The sequence below is a fragment of the Anopheles funestus genome, chromosome 3RL (genome assembly GCF_943734845.2).
Source record: "Anopheles funestus chromosome 3RL, idAnoFuneDA-416_04, whole genome shotgun sequence".
Classification (NCBI taxonomy): domain Eukaryota; kingdom Metazoa; phylum Arthropoda; class Insecta; order Diptera; family Culicidae; genus Anopheles; species Anopheles funestus.
The window spans coordinates 23,352,398-23,377,083 of NC_064599.1; the positions used below are offsets into that span (position 1 = coordinate 23,352,398).

General features: G+C 40.9%; 1 protein-coding gene across 1 annotated transcript in view; it reads right to left on the reverse strand.

Moving 5' to 3' along the window:
* Nucleotides 1-3,505: 3,505 nt before the first annotated feature.
* Nucleotides 3,506-24,686, reverse strand: part of LOC125771947 (uncharacterized) — a 94,697-nt gene continuing 73,516 nt past the window's right edge. The window contains exons 4-6 of the mRNA XM_049443157.1: nucleotides 14,856-15,068; nucleotides 10,709-11,145; nucleotides 3,506-7,166 (exon numbers count right to left, since the gene is read on the reverse strand). Coding sequence (XP_049299114.1) covers nucleotides 5,777-7,166; nucleotides 10,709-11,145; nucleotides 14,856-15,068 — 2,040 coding nt within the window. The 3' untranslated portion in view covers nucleotides 3,506-5,776. The remainder of the gene's footprint in view (nucleotides 7,167-10,708; nucleotides 11,146-14,855; nucleotides 15,069-24,686) is intronic.

Here is a 24,686-nt window from a genome sequence, read left to right on the forward strand (position 1 = left end):
TAACGCGTTTAGCTTCAACAAGAAAAAAAACAGTCTTACTGCGTTGCAATACGCATAAACATCCGCTCCTTCACAGACCGGTTGTCTATTGCTGATCGTTGAAAGCATGTTGCCTGTTTCTAACCGCTTCTCTAGCATTGGCTCATGTCAGGGATCCACAACCTTCCATTTATGATATTAAAAGTTACTAAAAGCGTTGTTAAGTAGATTGAATGTCGAAATGAAACAAAACTATTAAAATAATACTTATCAATTGATAAAGAAAAAATGTTAGAAGACTGAACGCCGAAAATCTTACAACGGAAAAGAAATTATATGTTTGCTTAAAAAATGATCAAATACGAAATCATGAATGTTGAATCGTTTTTCATGAAATGCTAATGGTTTGAAGTACTCGATTTCAAATATGAACAATTTCAAAAACATAATTCCTCATTAACCCATTTAAATCACACTTTACTAGTTAATCCGTGAAGTGAAGTCTTGAATTGATCTCGAAATAAAGTAAAATAAATGTTTGCAATGTGAAATCTAAATTAGTTTAAACCCGAAAATATCGAAATAAAAAACCCATCAATTTGCAATATATTTTGATAAATAAGAACTTTTAGGTTTTATTTGTAAAGTTTTATGTATTGTTGTTATTTTTGAGAAACTTTCAATTTCTAATGATATACTTAGAATATTTTAAACTTGCAATAAAAGGTCATCAAATGAAAAACCCAAACTAAACATATAAAACAAAACTAAAACACACAATAACCAAACGAACTTGTGATGGTTGATTATATTATAAAACAAAATGTAAAATAAAATTCGAAATATTACATGCAAAGAAGGTTGTTCCACCCTGATTGAAATATTTTGGCAAGAACGATTCAAGAAAAAAGCTAAAAACGGTTAAAGAATGTGTGTAAGCATTAGAAATGAAATGAGAAAAAGATACATAAAAAACCAACAAACCAATGAAGTGTAAAAAACGAACAGCACAACCAAGACCGTAAGCAAAGCGATCATATATTTTTGACCACCATCTACCGGTTGTCACGTGAGGCTCGTCCGTCATTATCATTCGCCACGCCAAAGCTACCGCCACGACATATTCCACCACCCCGTTACGGTAAAGAAACACACAATTTTAGGCAGTGAAACGAGAGACTAGTTTGCGTATTGCTCTCCTTTTCTCTTTCTTTATCTCTTCTCAGAGAGAATAATGTTTTTTTTTTGTTGGTTGTTCACTGATCATCAGGACCACTTAAGCCAATAACTTAGGCCAACCGAACAAACAACGAAACCGCACCATTTGCGACGCGCGTTTCATTTGCGTATGCGCCATCGACCATGGAAGAGACTTGCGCATCATCCCGATCGCGTGCGTTTGCGTTTCCTTCTGCCAAAAGATTGATGCATCATCGGATTGGGCGCGAGATCATACTTTTAAAAATAATATTTTAAACAATTCCGTCTCTCATCCTTTTCCACGTAAAGTGACGTCATCGCATGTGGTTTGTGTTTTTGTTTTGTTTTAGAGGTTTTTAGAAGAAAAAAAACAGACTTTCAATTTCGTGTTCGTTCCGTATGTGTGTGTGTGGGTTGCAGCAAACTTTTTTATCACACATTTACGTATCTACACGTAGTTTTGTTTGCTTTCGTACTGGTTGATGTTTGTGTTACCTTTCGACATATGGAAAATACGCTTACGTGAGGGGGTTTTTTATCATATGGATTTGCCACGGGAATGGAATTTTAACCTCACAAAATGAAACCCCCTGCGACGATTCAATAATGAACGCGATCACTAGCGCGCTGGAGAAAGGGGAAAAAAACAACTAATCTCAACGACCACGTGGTCGCTGTAGGTTGACGTTACCAATATCATCGTCTAACTGTCAGCGCCCTTCGAACGACCTTCGATCCCGGTTCATGTTAGCTGCGTTCGTCATGTGCCACGGATTTGGCCTGCGTGTACACACAAAAAGGTCTCTCGTTATTTATACTCTCGCGAAGTGCATTATTTCTCTTCAGTTGCTTTCCGGGTTGTCCGTGGGCCTGTGCACCGTATGAGCCCTTGCTGGTCAAACGTCAATCTTACTGCGTTCTTACAAACGCACCGGGATAACCGGGGCGGGTTTATTTGTTTCATTCAGTATTCCACGAGCCCGTAGTAACCCCTGGCAAAAGCAGTGCCACCGGTTTCGATAAATAATTCAGCAGCACGTGGTCCAGGGTGGTTCACGATACGATGGGCACCGACGCAAAGTATGATAGGTAGGTCTGTTACCAACACATTCGCTTCTCTGGCCGCTGACTGAACGCACACATTCACGTGGCTAATGCGACTTTGAAGGCGGGAAGATGATAAGGGAATTTCTTAACGCGATGCACGCTGTCGTGCGATGTCGCTTATTTGTAAATGGATTGTCGGTAACCCTTCCTTACAGATCATAGTCAAATATTGCATACGGATGGAATCTAGCGAAATATTCAAAATTAATTACAGGAAAATATGAAAATTTACATTTATCTAAAATAGCAAAGAAATTCAAAAACTATACCAAAACTACGGTTGGCATGAAAGGGTTAACATCATTTCTAGCGTTAGTGTTGAAATAATTCATTTAACAGTAACGCTTGGTAACGCTTCATTTCGAAACGTTTCTCAAGCGTACTTGAAACATTTCAAGTTCGCTTCCCAAGTTCAAAACCCCAAATAAAAAAAGTTCTCGAGCGGAAACTGCATGAAACAAACAAATCGAATTCGAGTACTTTTAAAATCTAACGGCTAGCACGATAAATTCGTAGTAATTTTGAGATTTGAGTAAATATATAATCCGTTGTTTAATAACAAACACCATCTATAGCTATCTATACATAAGTATGGAAGGGTATAAAGATAAACACAATTTATTTAAGTATAAGTTCAATAAGTTCATTGAAATCCGGTTGTGCACTCCCATTCCCACATGTATAAATTCTAACGAATAAATCAAAAAAGGTGGGTACACATGACGATTTATTTGCGTAATTTTATTCAATACAACGTAAAGTGAGTGTGAAGTAAATAAAAAGCGAGATAAGTGTGTGAATAATTAAAAAATGTTGTTTAGCGATTTGCATGTGGAATTGGCGCCTTGCACGGAAGGACCTGGTATTAAATTCCAACCGTCAAAGAAAGCCAGAAATACCTCCTGAAGTGCCTGAAAAGGAGAAGAAGTGCCACAACAGAAGAAGAAGAAATTGGTTTTATTAGGAATATAATTTTGATCAAGAATAGTAATAGGTAATTTAAAACAATTCAATTGATCAACAGTTTTCTCTAATCACCACACGAATCAAAATTGAACATTCAAACTGTTTGCTAGAAAACTTTAATTACAAAACGCATGTTTAAGGGCTAGGTTTGCCGGGTAAGCTAGTTATAATATAAAATTGTACTATTTTTTTACAAATATGTGATATAACGCACGATTTCTAATATTTGTTAAATGAAAAAAACATCTCTATATTCCTTTTACGTGTTTTAGGTATTTTCCTTTATTTTAGTGTTTGAGTAGTGGTTGTGTTAGCGGCAGATGGTAAGTAGAGTTTTTCTCGTTGCTGTGGTACCTTTCAGTGTATATGTACCCAACGATAGTAATGTAATACGTAGCTGTGATAAAAACGTTAGCAGTGATTGAAATTATGAACATTGGAATAGCGTTGCTGCCCTCAACACTGTCTCTGTTTTATAAAATGTTTGAAATTAGCGCATTCGTTAAAAGTTACATTCAGTTCAAAGAATCGCTTTATAACGTCAGACTAATGTGTATATCTCACATCTCGCAAGTCGCTACAAAAGCATCACTTATTTACTTGTGTTTACAAAGTTTTTAACTTGATATTGTTATGGCTGTAGAATTTACTTTCATAAACAAGAAGCAAAATAAAACTTGTATCAAATGAAAAATAAAAACCAATAGTTTTGTACCATAACACATAGAAAGATCGTTTGCATGAAGGATGCAGGCGTTTAGTTTACTCTCCTGTTCTGGTTTAATTATCGAAACAATCGTTTAGCATCCACTATAGACTATGCTTTGAATGTTTGCAGTGGTGTTTTGCATTCGTTTGGCTTATTATTTCGGACGTTCAATTAATTCGTCCTCTTTTGATATTCCTGTGTAAACCAATTTTCTTCTTTTCATTCGTACTGTTGTTTTCTTTTATATGAAACTTTTAATCACATTTTAGCATTATGCTGCCGTTTGCATGGTGCATTTTTTCATAAGTTAAATAGCTATTGTCCTCTAGTCCTTCTTCTAGTAGCTGGTGTCGTAGGTTGCGTTAAAACAAACATTCGCGTTTTTAAATGCTGGACGTATTCGGTATTTGGGGTATACTGACATCATCTACATCTAACGCTACGCGATACGCCATTGTTACTATTTCTACAGATATTTTTTATCCTTTTGCTGGTTAGAAAACTAGTTTACTCTCTTCGCCATAATCCTTATTATTTCGCTAGTGATTTACGACACTTATTCGAACGATTCAATAGTTTCACGTTTAAAATTATCGCATATGATGCTTATGATATACTTTGAAAAAATCATAATTTAAAAACAGGAATCTTACACAGAACGAATTACACTCTTATTTGCGATGCAAAAAAATAGAAGAAAAATCAATTAATGATGATCTTACTACTTATCTATTTATCGACCATATTTGTGGAAGCCATATTGTGTTAATATTATATTCATCTGCTTTTTCTCTTTCTCTCTCTGTCTCTCTCAACTATTGTTCTTTGCATTCCTTATCAGCTTTGGTTGTGGTTGTATATAAAAAAAACAGAGAAAACAATATCCTGCTCTTATTGGACACGTTTATTCATAATTCATACAGCACTTACTTTATTTATCGTCAATCAATATTTTACGTTGGTTGATATTACCACACTACTACTATATTCGACATACTCAGAATACTTGGCGTGTCAAGTATGAGGGAGCATATCAGGAAAGGTATGTGTAGTAACCTCATTCAGTTAATTTACCTTCAATGTACATTTGCATACGCTAGTCTGCAACTACACCAAATCATATTCGCAAGAGGAAAATAAAGAAACTTACAAATCGATTAATTGTTTTAATCGCTAAAAATGTACCCATGACGATAACTTGCTCCGTACGATCTTCCGTTTTAGCCGTTATGACGGGTGTAAAACTATTTGAAACTGTCGTGTAGAAATATAGTTCTTATGTAATTATACATGCTTCGCTGTAAAAACAATCCCTATTTCATTAGGATACATATTTACGGGATAGCGACTGTTGATATCAGATTTAATTAAATGCAAAGGATATTCATCCTACGTACGGGGTTTAGATACAATATTAGTATTAAGTATGTGCCGACTATCCTCACTTCGCGTTTGTTCTTTGGAAAAAAATTAAAAACAATCAGAAGTCAGATATGAAGGAATTCAAGACAACAAAGAAACAATCGCAAAGTACTGCCCACTTAATAAACTATATACAAGAAAAGATGAAGAAAAACTGTACCACTAAACGGACAAACGGTACAAACAAAATTGATGTTACAGAGTAAAGTAAAATGGACAAAAAGCTACAATGCTACAAACACGGAAAAAGACATACTGTTTCTCCTAATCAACGACGGTCGGGTCGGAAGAGATCCGTATTCACAGTGCACAAATGCAGTGGGAAAGAAATGCGAGGAAACCTACGGGGCGACGGCGTTCGGTGACTACACCTTCCGGTCGCTTCTATCTCTGCTACACCCAAAGAACCCGTGACACGGTGTCGGTTTCGCTGGCGTGTATCTTCAGCTTCGGTGGCACAACCGGTGCCGAATCCCAACGGCGATGGTTGATAAAATGCGTATGATGCTCGTAGCTAGCGGTTTGCGTCGCACGCAACGGTGATCCACCCGGCGCACACGTACCGGTGTTATTACTGGCAGCAGTAGAACTATTTGTGCCACTGGATGGATTCGCTGTGGCTTTCAAGGAAGGAGAAGCCGGAATGCCCAGCTTGTTGGCACTGCCGTTCGCATTCGTTCCGCCGCTAATGGCCGCTGTCGGGATGACAGTATTTTCACGCAACTCGGACGAATCTTCCGACAGACCGAAGCCACTGTTGATGCCGCCACTGCTGCTTCCACCACCGCTGCTGTTCGCGACACCTTCGGTCGAGGACGTGGATCCATCACCAAGCGATCCATTGCTAACACCGTGATTACTGCCCACCGATGACAGCATCGTCGAGTTGATCAACGGTAGCCCAATCTCCTGGAACGAGTTCATCGAGCTAAAGCCACTTTCGTCCTCCGCCGAGCTGGCAATCATCATCTCCTTAATCCGCTCAATGTTGGCACTGTACCGATGGGCCGGATTATGATGATGGTGGTGATGATGATGATGGTGATGGTGCCCATTACCATTGATGCTACCATTGCCGGAGGTGGTACTACTACTGCAGCTGCTACTACTACTTCCTCCTCCACCTCCACCAGCTCCTCCACCAGTGGCACCTCCACCAACACTACCAACTCCTCCATTAACACCACCGTTAACAACACCGTTCGATTGGTGATGCAACAGATGGTGATGATGCGACAACAGAAGCGGTGGCGAAGGACGATCCGTATTGTCCTCGTCCGTTTCTGTCTTCGTGGAGGACGATGTCGAGTGTACGGAGTCGGCTGTACTGCTCCGTACCGACAAACGACTTCCTCGCATATTTAGCTTCCGATTGAAGCCTACCGTACTGCGGGTGTTTACTAACGGGTGATTCCCACCTCCTCCTCCACCGCCACCTACACCTCCTCCATGTCCATTCGATACTCCTACGGTTCGACCACCTCCACCATCACCTATGCCACAGCCGCCAGTTCCGGTAAGTGTCGGTGTGCTGCCGAGCATCGCGCCGGAAGCGGATAGACCGACACCGGTGAGCGTGGTGCTACTGCCGCAGCTGGATGCCGCCGTTGATGCCGAGATCAGGCTGTCCAGTGCGTTCGTCGATTGGGCCAGCGTCGGCTCCTGTGTATTGAGCAGATTCTGCACCGTCCGCAGCAAACGGAACGCCTCCTGGGCCAGCTTCTCCGGGTCAACTTCGTTGCTGGAAATTGGCAGAGTCTGGGTTCGTTTCGGTGAGCGTCGCCTAAAAAGAAAACAAAAACGGTACAGCAAGGTGATGTAGACACACAGACACAACATCCGAGATAAACAGTACACATTAGTAAATTGCTACGGGAGACAAATATAATCGCTTTCGACACCATCGCGCGAAGGAATCACCCGACTCCCCCAAACCATTGGGGTTGGCAATTGGATAATCAGCTACTTATGAGGAGAAGACCTTAGACGAATATTGCGCTGCTCCAAACGGAGGGCTTGATTTATATTTGAACTGATTTCGCTAAAGATATACGACCGTCGTCACCATCGTTCTCGTTTAACACACATTCCCGTTGCGGTCATTGCAGTTGCGCGTATCGGTTACCAACCGCCAAAGAGTATCACATTTCTGGCACATGAGGGGAACACTCTTCTTCGGAGAGCGAAAGTGTTGGGTCGTAAAATTTGACCAGCAGCTACTACTGGTGGTACCATGGTTGCCTTCCGGCAGCGGTTCACTACCGGCGGCCCCGAATGCCCGAGTTGACAGACGACTCAATTGGAGCGCATAAATGTGTTTTAAAAATAAGAACTGCACACACCAGAGAAAAGATCATTTTCACTTACTTTCCAGCAACCGCAACTGGCCAGTGTTTACCATTCGTAATTAATTGCATTGGTCATGAAAGTAAAGTGCAAGCGATGTGTTTTTTTTTTTTTCACTTTTTAGAAGAAAAAAATAAACTTCTATTTAAAACTTTTTATGCATTTAGAAATATTGGCCATTACATAAAACAAAACGTGTCATAATAAACCTGTGTTAGTTTAGTGTTTCTTTTCCTGCACTAGGACACACTCTCTCTCCAAGCGCATTAATGTCGCTCGAGAAAGATGTTATTCATGTCGAAGGTGTGTAAATAAACAGCTGATTCTATGGAGTGAAAGCGCGCTAAATAATTCAATCCGATCGTCAACATAATTCCAACCGGCAGGAGTTTGTCAACAACGAAAATTATGTGCCCCGGTGCATCATTTTGGTGGGGTCATTTATCGCAAACGATTACGAAACTTCTTGCTACTGTTTCAACGATCCACACCATCAGCAAACGGGGCTGAGATATTCCATAGAAGAAAATGTGCTGGCCCCAAGTCAATGTTTGCTTACATTTCACGACGATCTTCCCACCGTCGCAGAACGAACTGCCGTATATACATAGTTTACGATACAAACAAAACGACCAAACCGTCCATGTCCGGTAGCATCCGGTAGATATAGCAATACGAAGGAAGAAGAACGTCTGGAAAAAAAACCTTCCCTTTGGACCATCTTCACGAGTTGCTGGTGGGGAACGGCAAGCAAAGACGGGAGGAGCTTTATTATTGACGATCAAGTGAAATTTATCACCCGACCGACCGGCTAAACCTCGTAAATATATAGTCCAGCATCTGTGCGCACCCTCGTTCTACACTGACCACATGATGTTTCCCTTCCAACCCTAGCGAGAAGCGGGAAGGAAAGAAAAACAATCGAATTGGGTGCGGAAATCAAACAAGATCTATTTGAATCATGCAGCAAATACCTATATGCCACGCGACCGACATCGGTTTGTGTGAATGAAATAGTATTCATATCTTCATTTTTCATTCGTCCAACCATCCACAGTTTTTACTCTGGAACAGGCCAGCGATGATTTATGTAAAACATCTCAAAACATGCAAACGCATACGGAACCGACCTGGGTTCCAGATAAATTATGAACCATTGGACGACGGCGCACGTATACCTGTCACCTTTGGCGCATCGAAATTGCTTAGATTAACATCGCGTTAATGGCGGAGGCGGCATACACCGCGAGCGGACTGATTCATCGATGCGTACACAGGCAAACGCATTCCGATTGCATACGGGAAAATGCAAACGGATGGTCGCAATTCCTAGGCGCACACTTTGGGAGCAAGTGTTGATCTTCTTAAATCCTTCCCAGGCGGACTGGCGTTTCCTGCGTGGGTAAGCATGGATGATATAAGGGCGCAAACTCCATGATTGATGATGACAAATCGATTCGCACGCAAATGACCTGCCACTGTACGGACACCGAGCCATCATACGGTGGGTGACTGTTCGTATGTGAAGATAATTTTGTCATCCATTTTGCGTTAGATTTTAACAGCTTCGATGCAACGTGCCTATTTCTGTTGCCCATGCATCAGTTCCGGCAGGTTTTTGGTCCGGATGTCGTGGATTTAATGGTTCGTAATGGGATTTGACACAGTGGCCTGTGTGTCCTTACTGTTCGCGCTTCACTCTTTACGAAACTGAGCAAACTATGTTTGTAAACTTTGAAAACAATTGACGAGGTCCAGGAAAACCTGTCCAGGATAGTTAGTAGGATAGACGAAAAGAATACCTTGAGCAATAGGATCCTTTAATATACTTCAAATGCTCAATAATTTTGGAACATATAAGTGCTTCAATGAGATTTGTTCATAGGAACATCTCCACAGCAATTGTAAGTCCACAAGTGGTACCATAACAAAAAAAAATCAAAGTTAATGAAGACTCCAAATGCATTAACACCCGTTAATCATGTGTGTGTTTTTAACGTCACCGTTTCAAAACAAACCCCAATCCCTATTTTAAAACAAATCATTGTAACACAAAGGAACAGAAAATGTCTTCTCGTTTGTATTGTCGCAAGACACCTTCTCTCGCACAACAGATATTCGAGATCCACATTGTCCCACATGGACATTACAAGAAGATGAATGCATCTACACAACGGAAAATAATCCAACAATTTCTTCTTCATCCCAGTAGCGTTGATAGTTGTTCCCTCGGTGGAATTTCTCGACCCATCAGCAAGTGCCGAATTTCTCGCCGTCGACGACAGTGACGACGAAGGCGACGACGACAGGCAATTAACGTATGTGTCCAATAAATTAGCACCCGATTTATGTATTGAGACGTTAACGGCCGACCAGGCGTATTGCAGCCATCGATGCAGTTAAAAGCATTGGTTCGGTTACCCACCAAAAACAGTAAGAGTCCCCAATAATGCGATGTGCTCAAGAAGCATAAGTAGAACATGATGGCAAGTGGTGTATCGGTTTTTTCTTGATATTCAGTGGATACGATACACTTTTGGTTTCGCTCGATTTACAGTGACACAATAGTGCAGTGCGTGCGTGCAATCTTCAGGAATTCAATGTTTTGATTCTTACTAATATAGGTTGATTTTGTAGGGCGTTCACACATGCAAAACGTGATTCATTCGAAACACGAGGTACAGTGTCACATTAATACCCTTGGAAAAGGTTGATAGTGATTAAAGTAGCTTACTGGTTTTGAGAGCATGAGAGTATCGGTACCAGGATAAAATATGTATACACATATTAGTAACATTCATAACAAACAATCCAATGAATAAGAGCAACCAATTTCCCACAATCTTTACTCTTATTCATCTCAATTTAATAAACTTCCCTTTGGTTTCCTTTCTGAGACGTATCGAGGCAGTTTTGTTAATGCAGTACAGAGCGGAAAGGGATTGCAAAATGCTAAACGATCATTTGCAGGATGCTTACCAGGTAAAATCTCTAAAGGTGCTATAGGAGCTGGCAGGTGATGGCGGAACGACACAATCGTCCTCGTGAAGAGTTGAATGTGCGGCATGCTGACTCGCAGCGGCACCGTTGATCAATGTCAGCGATGACGGTTGGTGTTGTTGATGGTCTAGGCGCCCATTATGGCCTGTCGCTCCTCCCGCTTTGGTGTAGGGCTTCTGTTGAACATCGACCAGATTGGTGCTGCTGCGCGCTCGCGGACTACTCGCACTGCTGCTGTCGGAGTCGTGCTGGTGCTGATGGTGGTGTTGCACACCGCTTGTTTTCGACACCTGTAGCACGCTTTTCGATCGACCGATCTGCCCACTCTGCAGTGCATCCAGCGAGCGGTAACAGCGATCCAGAAACCGTACAACTTCTTCCATCACGGCCCGGTACATGTGTCGGCTGGAGTCGACCTAAAACGAAGAACGAAGCGAGAATGTAAGTGCATAAGTCACAGTTTTAAGAATTCCTGTTGCGGTTAATCTAATATCTGTGGGGTGGTTCATAAGAAATAAAAAAAATCACTTTGGTTAAGAACTTGAATGCTAAGTAACGAACCATGTTTCTCATTTAATCGGGAACAACTTCTTGGATTACAACGCACACTCCGGAATAGTGTCGCTCTGCGGTTTAGACAAGATTTATGAATGCACTACAGTAATAGCACCAAAATACACTATTCAACTGATACTTGTCTCGTGTTTTGCCTAATAAAATTCAGTTGTAATATCCATTTTTAGAAATTCCAGTTTGTAAGCCTTATAATTTTGAGGAGCGTATTACAGGAACGTTTATATTAGATTTATTTTCTTCAATTTTAAAGCATCACACATCTTATCGTTCATTTAACATCTCATATTTGTGTTTGTCCCACATCCATTCCCTTCAACTGCTCCAACGATCATTCTCACCGGCCATAACCATAAGTCTAACACCATTACCACTATTTTCCAAACAAATGCTTCAACTTTCGTGGATTTGTATATGGGATAGGAGATTTGTTTTTCGACTACTTCAAGGGACTATTTCTTTTTTCTTCGCCTGTGTCTCTCAATGCGATTGGACATGCCATGGGGGAATGGAGCCAACATCGGATAGGATCAAAGTCAGAAATCGGACTCATAATGTCGTCGTCGCCGTCGTCGAGATGCAAACACCAAGAATAGATCCAAACAACCAAAAACACATCAGGCCAAGCGCGCATCATAAATATGACGCGGGGTAATGCCGAAGAATTACACACATGCTCCCGGGCACTGTTAGCTAGCGCTACCGGAATAATGTTTGCATGTTGAAGAACGTCTCGATTTTACAATGACTCGTACCGGGTGTTTTATGGTCGGGAACAAGTTTCTTACAGCAAACAAAGATATCTCTTTGTTTGGCCTAGTTAGGAAGATGACGAGATGCGTTGGTAATTGGCGTTGGACTTAGTTTGGTGCCTCTATCGTTTCACCAATCCCAACGTAATACTTTTTCCTCTTCAAATTTTGATTCAAATCGCTTTTACTAGTAATGAAAAAAAGAAACTGTCTAACGAAGGAGAAACTCCATAATTGATAAGTATTGATGTATTTCAACAGCTCAATTCCGAATACTTTAAATGTCACCACAGTGTTGCTGCAACAGATTAAAAGTCAGTTTCCTCTTAAATTTCTTCATAACCGCCTAATCATTGATACGGGATCCTGCTATAACACCGTCACCGGCGTGTTACTCTTCCAATGGAAACTGAGCTCCAAAATGTCTTTTCATCATCTTGGCAGCAAGCTGGCTGTTTACCATCTCCCCGACCAGCTTAATGTCTACACGCGCGCGCATCCCTCTTCACACTGCTGTACCATGCGGCTGTCGCAATAGCTGCCGATCAGTAATTAAGCATAAATGGAGCAGAGAATCGGGAGCACATTTTTCCAACGGTGTCGCCGTCTGTCGCAGCATCGCGTCTCCATCAGTCACGGCTAACGACGTTGAGCCTATCAAGGTAATGGAGGTAATGGAGGCAAACGTGTGATTCGTGTGATGGGATGGTGTTTCAACGTGCCTGTGCGCGCACTTGTACTCTCTCGCCGGCTGGCATTCGACATTCGTTCACCCTGGAACAAGGATACAATCACCGCTAAGACACACTCGACAGGTTCAGCTGCCAAGCTTCAAATACTGGCAGCACACTTCCACAAACAAGCAAATGCAAGCATTGCGCGGGTGGATAGTGAACTTGCCAGACCGCGAAGTTGAACCCTGGACCCTATCTTCTGCACACGGAAGAAGGAAAGAAACCATACCCCACCGACACTGTTGTTAGAAACCATCTGTTCCACCAAATCAAACACTAACTGTATAGCAACCTTACCGCAAATCACACAAACGCTGCTACCATTCCGATGATTTACGAACTTGCGAAAACACTCTTAATGTGAAGTTGTTCTTTGCCCCCGGGAAGTTGCAAGTAAAAAAAAGAATTTGACACAAATGCCCTTTGATACAGAGCGAAACGCCGTAGCGCAACATTGCGCACCATTTCGTACGATTGATCTTCAGCGTCTGATATGACTGGTAGCTTCGAAACCTGTGTATGAGATCATGCGAACGAAGATATGAAGAAGTTACATTCGATTTGAATGCACCTGCAATATCTGATGTAATGAAAATCGTACAAAATAACTTGAAGAGTAAATGTGCCTGTTACTTCAAAGAATTCCAGCATCAGCCGATGTTACCCGTTTGCGTGGCTTCTTGCGATACATACATAAACACAGCTGAGTAAATTTTTATCTAATCGTTGCATGTTCGCATTTTCTGGGATTGCAAAACGTATGAAAGAAATACGATTGATCAGAAGGTTATGTTTAAATTAAATTGTTTCAACGTATACACTTCAATGATTTTTATTTACAATATTTTGAATGAATGGTGTTCTTTTGAAGTGGTACCAACACCCAAATATACGATAGTTTAGGTAGCAGTTTTACGTCACTAAACTTCTGTTTGCTTGAAATCCTAAATCCAGCTGTTCTTGGGGAGTTGTTTTTTTTTTTAAATCACACGTTAACAGGCTAATAAAAATTATAATTAACTAGATTGATGCGATAATAGATGGCAATGGTTAAAAAGGCAACACCGGCTAACCTCTAAAACTGTCCCTCGATGAATTACCCTCTCTTCATATGCAGATATGGAACGGTTAACAGTGCAATGCTAATACCCCAGAGACCAGACCGTGTCTACAAAGAGACATACCGATGCTGACCGAGATGGTCAACCGACCGTTGAATCACTGAACCGCGCTGCAGCAAATGTACGCTACCTCTGGCGACCATTTTTCCCATCGTTCCCATCTCTGTCTCACTGTTACGTACCAAATGTCACCGGTTTGAATAATAGAACCATTTACTTACCGATGCACAATAAAGCTACCTACCAGCTGCTGCCACCCTTGAGAGCAGTTGTTGGGGGTTGTAGCATCGCTGGTCGAATATCTTAATCAGTATCGTGGCTTTGGTGCCCTTGCTAGAATATGACTACTCTCTAGCAAAGGTTTCTAACCTCGCCAATTTTCCAAAAGCTTGCCCTAGCTCCAACACGTCTAATTAACTACGTCACTACTTAGCGATGGTAAAAAAAAAAGATTTTCTTTCCACGCATTTGGTCACGATGCGGGTGGGGGGAGGATTTGGAGCTTAATTACGAAATCCTATTGCTGTGTTAAACTATGTCGTTGCATATCTCGTGACCAACACGACTGTTACAGATCATTACTTAGGCTACCGGAGTTTCCACTGGTTGAAGGCACATTGCACAAGGGCTTAAAGATGAACACGACGTTTTGTAATTCAAATCAATACCGAAGGGTTCGGGTACTTAGGCATGCCTCATTATTGATTGAAACTCGTTTCGAAACAAAACCCTACGCTGCGTGCAATAGGGAGTGTAGTAATGTGACTCTAGTCTATTATATTAGATTTGTGATGTAAATGTAGTTAATCAATTATTTCGTTCGATTATCCACTAACAAATTTCAATGTTTGTAGTTTTTTTTCCTAATATTTTACTCTTTAAATGATGCGATAAAAGATAATAGATTGTTTTAGTATAAGGCAAATTTTGCCATCTTTCTACATACCTGCTTCAATTGCCATTGTAGCGTTTCGACTTGAGTTTGCAGGATCACAGATTCAACACTACTGTAACTTCCACCGTTCGGGACACCCATGCCCAGCGTTGAGAGACTTCCGGATCCACCACCGTTGAGAATGCCGTTGATCGCATAACCGCTACCTGCGCCACTCGCTATGCTAACAAGCCGTCGATTTTCCTCAATCAGGTTTTGACATTCCTGTAACATACGAGAAAAATAAGGGGAAAAAATTACGTTAGAAGAAAAGAACTATTTGAGGACGTTTTTTTGATTATTTTAATTTTACTTTATTTTCCCAAACAATGATTGTTTCTGTTTCAAATGATTCGAATAAATGCTGCAATGCAACATGCGTGTAATGTGAAATTCAGCGAAGTAGCACGAAATAGATAGAAGCAACTAAATCAAAAAAACCCAAATGTCACGTTCTTCAGAAACTGTCTCCAATCTCAAAGATTGTCGAAATTTGCAAACGTTTCCAAAGAAATGGTACCAAAACAGACTGCAAGCTAATTTTCCAACCGGACATATGTATGCGTAATGCTTTCTTGCATAACTTCAAAGCAGAGACCTTAACCTCTAAGGCCGCACAACCCACTGATTAACCGTAGCCCATGTCATCGCTGTACCCGTGAATAATAGCAAACTCTTTGTTTGTCTAAGCATAACATCCCACACGCACGGTTATAGAACTCTATATGATAGAGAACAACAACAGCAAAAAGCACATAAAACCACTCATTTGTTCTGCCTGCAACGGTTAGGTCTTGCGTGAGAGAGTTTGTACGTTTGTACTTGCAATGAAGCACCGAAAAATCCGCACAAATTTCAATGGACAGCGTATAGTGCACAAGTGCCATTTGGTGGTCGAGCAAATGGGTAGACTTTGGCGTCGGTCACGCTTGCCAACGGATACGACTGCAACAAATTTGCATTTAATGAGCGCAACACGCAGCACCGTACGATTGAAGTTGATGCTATCCTCTAAATCAGCGCGCACGTACTGTGTAAGATCAAACTGGCGTGTCGAGAGGCAGCGGGTGAAGAAGCTGTGAGGTTTGGGACCAATTTGATTTGTCACTTGGTCGAAGGTGCAACAAATCGGACAAATGACAAACGTTCCATGATCCGTAACTAGAGGTTAAAGTGTGCATTTTGAAAAGGTCAGTCTTTCGTTTAAATTGAAAACAAATTGGTAATGGAATGAAGTTAAATAAAACTGTTTCAAAAGTTGTGAATAAAAAAGTAGTAATTGCAAAAATAGTTTTGTGCTAATGTACCAATTTTTTATGTAAAATATGAAACTACACATATTAAAAGATCATTTTAGCGTTCAAATCTTCACAAAGAAGGGAAAAATTGAACGTCCACATCTGGTGACTGAACACATCCAACAGACCCAGACTGCTGTCCATCACGCGTCTGTGGTGAAGAGCAAGTGTCAAACTCTCACTTATAAGACTGCAAGCAAAAGTGCATTGATCGATAGTGATTAATTACAACAAATTATAATATTTCCGCTAAAAGCAGCAACGCTACGAACCGTACTCTGCCCATCCTTTATAAACCCCTTGTGCTGTTATGCGGAACTCCTTGTCTCGAGATTTATTTTAAAATTTCCTTCACTTAAATCAGCGAAAAATTAATTAGCTCGTCTTCTGCAACTGCACGCGAACATTCCATTCTTGAAGTTCATCATCGCCGTCGTTGCATAACCTTCCCGTTTTGGCTCTCTTATTGCAACGCAATTCTTCCGTTTCGTTTGCTTTTGCTTCCTTCTACTTGAAGAATGCTATCATTCCAAACGATTAAGTAATTTGTCACCCTGTTGTCAGATGTCGTCCTACTAGAAGAAGGTATACAGAGAGGGAATGGAGTTTATTAGCGGTGCTTTTTTTAAGTATCCTCTGTGATCCAAAATAAATGCAAAATGAAGCATAAATAAAATGAAACCATTCATCTAATTGCCCATAAATGTGCTATATTTAAGAAAAAATAATCCACAACCAGCACGACCCAATTTGTTGAAGAAACATTGCACAATTGCAATGTACCGTGACGCATGAAAAAAGAAGAAAGGAATCCGAAGGAACAAGATAAAGGAAGAAATTTTAGTTTGGCCATTCTTTCGCGACCTTTCTCCCACGGATAAAATGAACAAACCATCGTGAAGCAGAGGCGGCACAAGAGCAATGCACATTTCTCATTCCTTCCCAGACGGCTGAGATACGTGTGGTTCGTTGGATTTGTCCACGCACCATAAACTTGAAATTATTTCAATTATTTACCACAGGAATTTTATGCGCCCTTCTTCTCCAATGTCTCGTCTGCCTTCAGTCGGGGCCCGTTTTTGAGGTTCTAAAAAAGAAATAATTCCACCAGACAAACCGAACGACAGATCGTGTCCCAATGTGACGGGGAAACACCTTTCGAAGCATGTAATTTCGCGCTGACCTTCGATTCGGTCTGAAACAATGAACCGTTCTTGTCAGCGTGTGTGTGCGTCGACGCCCAGACAGCGGACTTTCGTGTGTCGGTTTTCACGTGACTTTCACATATCATTTCATTTCCGTGAAGGCAAATGGTCATACCACGGATAAACACACAGTAATACACATCTCGCTAAGACAACCTAGCAATCTGTCCAGTATCTATCTATTTGCTCCACCTTCAATTCACCCGCTGGAAAACGTCCGCAGCAAATTAAGGGGTAGGTTTTGTGACATTTCTCAACGTAGAATTGATTTTCTGACATACCCTGCGGCACCAACGCAACACACGTAACCTCCCTTCTGGGGATGGTGTGAATTGTCACGAAGTTCGATTATTGTGATCAACGCCGATACTAATACGATCATTCCCGATGAAATGGAGAAATGTGGTGAAGCAATGGGAAATGATGTTAACAGGAAAAAAGCATAACTTTAGATATGGATGGAATTCCATTCAAGATAGTTCAAACATCAATTCACTTATCATCAAAGTCATCTCTAAATGCCTAAATGATTGGTTCTTTTTTGTAATATGATAATGGATTTAACATTTATCTATTTTGAAGCGAACGGAAAAATGTGACGAGCATTGTACAGACACATTTAGGGGCAATGCGCGAGACGCAAGTGAACGATTTTTTTTATTGTATATCATAATGTGAAGTTATCTAACACCTCTCCATTATTGGAAATTTTTCATCATATGATAGAGCATGAGATACGTTTCTAATCGTACTAGGAATACTGAATGACAACTAAATAAATAAAATTGTAGACTAATTCTTTCCTCACAGTGTTGTTTGCTCAAAATGGAAATAGAAGTTATAATGAATTAATTTATTTTTCTTGATTGTACATACTTTACTAGAAGTCTCACTAATCACGAATATAAGAAAAACGCTATAAATAACACTGTCTAAATATTCCATCGCCTACAACATTCTAAACAAAACAGGCATTTAAAAAATTTTCCTCAAGACAGTTACTACAGGGTGTGTCTTTGAGATATTCACCTGTTTTCCTACTTTGATGAATTCTTAAAAACATCAATACCTGAACATTTTGTTGTAGTAAAAAAAATCAGAATCATCACTTTTGGTTGATGCTATTTTCCACTGTAACCTTAAACTACTGAGCGAACGATAGAGACCGTAACATAAATATTGGCGATCAACCAACCCAAATACACTTCAAAAATTCACAGTCTTTCAAACGCATGAACGAACAAAAAAAACTGTACCTCAGCCCTTTAGCCGTGTGCCTATACCGGAAGATGGTTTCTCTTGTCGGGCAGGGCAGGATATGGCAGCGGCGATCTCCCTGTGCACGAAAGTGATATAGTACAGCTTGGTTTGGCAATAAATTTTTCACCACCGTCGGTCATCTCGCACCTTCTTTCTTCGCGCGAAAGGTTCGCGCTTGCCCCGTTTCGCGGTTCACGAGGCCGCGTCAATGCAATGGCCCCAAAAGCTGTTGCTGACAAAAAGAAAAGGGGACGGAAAGGCACGGCTAGAGGTTTTTGCCACGCACTAATTTGCACGATCGCTGCTCAATATTGGCGAAAATGGTTTGTTATTCTGTGCTCGTTTGGATACAGATGCGGAAGCATACGTTATTCCGTAATTAGAAATGCGTTCGAATCTTCCTGGATCCGGCCAAATCAGAGGTTCAAACAACATCAATCTTCAATGGAGGTGACTGCTTTTAACCGGTTTGATTATTTGTACGATATTAAATTACAAAAAAAAATAATAGAGCCAAAGCTAAAACCGGTACAAGAAGAATCAACCGACGAAAATATTTCAATAATTTCATATTCAAACGAAACATTCGCCAAAAACAAGAAATAAGTTTTATTTATTTTGCTTAAATTTAAAATTTAATGCTACATACATAATATTTTTCCATTTTCTGCAAAAGGTCATCGAATGTTTTGAGAGCACCATTCACAGCAACAAAATGGCGTGCTGTGAGTCTACAAGAAACACCCAACCGATCTCCACCAATCGACAGTCTCGCCAAAGTGTGTGGATGCCGACCGTAACGCAGTTCCATTGCATTGCAAAAATACATATTTTGTACGCCATTCCACCGTTTTACCTTAAGCTTAAGCTTGGGGCTCTTGCAGTAACGATAATTGCATTACATTCCAACACAACACCTCATATGTTTTACCACCAATACGAAACAGCTGAAGAATGCTTACATTAATATATAAACATTAAAATTTAATTTTGCGCAGTGTAAACACATTTTACACCTTAAAGATCTAAACAAAAGATCTCGGTTTTCAGAGGATAGACCCCAGGACAGAAATACAAAGCCCCAAAGCAGACGGTCCTCATAAAATACACGTTTAACACCTTAAAAATGCACTTATGAAACCGCCTCACCGACATTAACACGTTCGATGCCGTACCATTCAGCATTAATTTCATTCCTTACTGTAAAGGGTAAGGGCAATTTATGTCCATCGATGAAAATGCAGAACGACCATGTTGACAACGAGTCGGTAGCGAGACCATTTGGCCCTCAAATGTAATATGTTAAACCTGGCGAAGAAGTGCTATCATCGTCACACAAATGCTCCACACACTAATGCTATTCCCAAAAAAGAGAACAGAACAGACGTGATAAAACGACGATGATCCTATGGCAACACCATCGAAACTGATCTTCTCCGCCTCTACTGAAGATAGTTTTCCACTATACCAGCAGTTGTGCTGTCGACGAAAAAAAAAAGACGCAACGATGCAGTCGGCGCACCAAAAATAGGGCGACCACTATTCGCGCATGAACGGTCACGAACCAACATATGTGTAAGGATAAAGCGCTAGAAATTAGATCCATGACCAAAAGAATAAACCCATGTGATAACAGTGGTACTATAATAGTGATCTAATATGATCTCCGATCTATTCTTAAGACACACTAAGATACTTGAAGAATGCCAGTGTCTAGGACAGTGGCGATAATATGAGACGCAAGGTTTCCTCCTCATAACCACAGACGATGACATAAAGATGAAGCATAGGATACTACAACTTGTTGAGTAATACACAACATACGGCAACAACTATGAATATAGGACAGATGTCGTTGATCAACAACGAGGACATCATTGTTGTGAAAGAAAGTGGCATATCTCTTACATGCAAGTGCAACTGCTGCTCAACATCAACGTAGACGAGACTTTCAAATGGTTATGGTCGAAGTGTTGTATTTCGTTAATGGCATTGCAAAAGCACTATAAATGAATTCTCATGCTTTTATTCGTAAATTACCTTTTCAGAGGAGGTTGCATTTACTGATAAATTTAAAAAAAAATTGTTCATATCCAATGTCTGAATTAAATCCTCCCAAGATCCCAAACTCCCAAACTTCCCAAACTCCCAAGATATTTAAAACTACCATTTATCAAATGTATTTATAATGGTTTTGGAACAACCTTTGCTGGGTTGAAATATTTTCTGTACTTTTATTACATTTTAGTGTCAACTTATCACTTCACATGTCAGAAAGACAATATTCATCCGGCACTCTTATCAGGTAAAGTCATCACAACGATATATTAATTTTAAATGTTTCAGATGCACGAATACATCCTACTCAGCATTGCTGTTGAGTCATCCCAAATGTACTGTTCGGCTCGTCAGGCTCTTCGCCACCATCGTGTGCTACACATGACGCACTGTGTACGGTCATTGAAGGAGATTCGTCCACTAAAGAAAACCCGCGAGTGGGTTTGGCTATACGAATCATCCAGCTGAGACAACGGCCATTGCCAAAGGTATCACACACTACACCTTCGATGAGGAGGTCAGTTTCTGCTTCACCGGTTTAGTAGGTCTCTCGGTAAAGTCGCTCCGTTAGCTTCGCATACACGCCCAAACAAAAGGCGCTGGTACTTGCCCGTTGCCGGACGAAGAAACGTGTGCGCTTCTCGTCATCCTGATGGCATGCCAAGCCGGTTCACGAACACGAGTCTAGATTTCGTTTGGATGTGACGCTTTTCCTTGGCCATGGGCAGCAGTGGTCGTTAGGCTACTAGACTAGTTAGTTAGTAGCCAACTCTGTCTCCTTCTACTTCTGTCTCACTACTGCAAGGTGATTGAAAACCTTTCGACCAGTCGGGCGAGGAGGCACCTCCCTTCTCTCCTTCTAAACATCTTTCAATGCTGACGCATGGTTGTGTTGCGTAGCAATAGTGCGCACATCTTCAGCACCCTGTAAACGGAGAGAAGGAGCAGCCCGATTCACCACCCGCCGTGAAGTATTATGGAAATGGATCCAGCCTTCAATTGATTGAATTGACAATGGAGAAAAGCGAATATCTATCTGACTTTGGCATTGGAGGCTTGGGTAATTAACGGACGCATTAACCTTCACTCCAAAAACGACAGTTAAACGTTGATGAACGTGAAATTAATCCAATTGTTAAAGTTTGGTACCAAGCCAGATTTCCTGTCCTAGGTCAGATATAAAAAATATACCTTTTCAAAATATACTTCTGAACGTATCTAACCCATAAATACTGTTTTGAAATTGTACATACATATTTTTTGTTCAAAAAACAACATCAATGTTATTGTTGTCTAATTGATGAATCACATTCATCACCGAAATCGAAATAGAGAACATTTTGCAATTCATACAGAAGAGGACTTAAAACATCATGGCGTAAGATATTAACAAATCTTTACTTACTATCGCAAAAGGCGCCAACTGCCTCTGAGAAATGGATATCAATTAATAAACACCACCTACGAATGACATCTTGCTACACTTTTTTTTTCAAAACGGATTTATCTACCGAACCAGTGTGGAACGTATCAGGAGGCGTAAAGTGGTTTCCATTAAATAAAATAACATCTTATATGGGTCACGAGCAATATCATAACCTAGATTCGATTGCATAAACCGCTGGATCTTGTACGTGGCGCAACCCAGACAAGACAACTTCACCCTAAGTACAGGGCGATAACTCAAGAAAAAATAAAATTAGAAACGTATCGTATCAAAGTTAACCCTACAAATCAAATAACTTGAACAACGTTCAAATATTCTAAACTGTTAATGTAAAAACAAGAACAAACAAGAACACAAAATTATGAAAGCGAAGGTGTTTTTCGACCCAAAAATTACGCGCTCTCGGTCGGCGGCTGTGGTTTACAGCCGGTTTACTTACGATACCGGCATCACCTTAACCACAGCGCCTATAAGATGAAGCTCAGCAGGAAATACTGCACCGTTTATTAATAGTGACAAACGATCATCCCTAATTTGTGTCATTTTCATTAGTCTGCATTGCGATGGGATGGGTGGTAAATTCCTGCCGCAGAGGTAAACCACAGAAACTCGATGGGACGGGATCGAAGAACGACTGGGATTGGCACGGAACCGGATGAGATGATGTTCTTGAGATGATGAAGAACATATGCGCGCTTACTTTGCGGTTATTCCATCTCTACAACACGGGGGCGCCCGGGGAGTGGAAATTCGGGAACGGTAAAGCAAAAGTTAACCTAAATTCTTTGGCGATCCCTGACCCATCCAAATCGCAGATTGCAAGGGACGACATTTTAAAACCACGAAGTGTAAACCTGAGTAACATCTTCTTTGTCGTATGATCGTAGAATCGAGATCATAAGCGAGGGTATTAAACAAGAATATTTAATGTAATGTAAAAAATTTAATGTTTCTTAAGAATACAATCGTCCGTAGGTCAAGTAAAAGTTATCCTAGACTTCATACATTAGACATTAAAACTCCATGAAAAGCAATCCAAAAAATACCGTAACTTCTTCGAAACAATTACGAAAATTGCGATTATTATCATGTAGAAGAAGAAAACAAAACTCCTCTCTTGTAAGTTTTTTTTCTTTTGTTGCTTCCTCCAACTCTGCACATTTTCATGCTTGGTCTAGTTTCCCTCGAGGGCAGCAATAAGCAAGAATTTGCGTGAGTGGTGAAAAAGAACGGCGGAAAAAAGCCAACCAGCACATTCGAAAGTGTCGTTGAACTTGAAGCTATCGCACGAAACGAACAGACTTCGAAGCTTCCAAGTGCGGCGACAAACAAGACTCTAGCCCTAGTCTAGAAGAAGGCGCTAGACAGAGAGACAAAGCGGCACGTGCAAAACTATAAGAGAACTTGGCACTTTTCAACCATCCGCACAAAACCGGGATGTTACCCGGTCCGGAACAGCTATGAACCTCCTCCCTCCAAAACCCTTGGTTATGGTCTGTTTGTGGCAATTCAGCTTGACACGCAGCCCGTTTTAGAGGTAGTTAGAAGCATATGAGGGAGAACCTGCGTGCTGCTGTTTGCTGTTCAAATGGCAACTAGCCAGTTACACCTATGCCATGATTTTTCGACGGCACACACGACGATCCAAATAATCACGGTCACGAATAGAGGTGAGTTCACAGCTATTGGGAGTATTCTAGCCATTCAACAAAATCTGCTCAAAAATAATTGTACCCAGAAGAGCTGTAGATGACTCGTTCTCTGTTATGTTAAAGGGTCTACACACCATTGGAAACACCTGATATGTTATGCAGAGCATTAGAAGCGTACCACACCTTCTTTAATATCTTGGAAGCCGATGGCACACATATATTGCTGGAAGCTTTAGATCACCCGTCACGCTCTGCTGTGGATTATTTGTACATTACAATTAGGCACTTTTCTACCTTTTGTTCATACTAGCGGGCACGGAAAGATCTTTCTCTACTTCTTTTATTGTTTACCATCCCGCAAAACGGTACTCTGCAGCTTTTTTTTGCAAACCCAAATTTAAGCTTTTCAACCATATCTCAACTCGTCCACCCAGTATACACTTTATGCGAATATGCTGCACAACGAAAGAAATACGATGCGGCAGCGATAATCGTCACTAACCGGCAGCTATAAAGTAGCAAACACATCATGCCAAGTATGGGGGGGCGGCTCTGCGAACTCACAAAGGTCGTTAGACGACCCACACTCTGGTGAAAACCATCGATCGATATATAAAGCGAACTTAAGATAATCGGCCGATAATTATATCAGGTTCTCGCGCAAAAGATAATTAACAGATCAGCATTAAAACGAGGTTGTGGTGGTGCATGCTGAATAAAATAACTTCGGTCAAATTTTCTTATCCTTCCTCCTCTCACCACCAAAAACACCGCAGCTCAATCGATCTAATTGGAAGTGGTTGGAAATCTATCTCGTTTGCAAGCTGCTCCTAAAACCCTAATCATCATCCGCCAACGATTGCACAACACAATACGCACCAACCCATCCGCATGTGTTGAGCAGATTAAAATACGTTGAATAA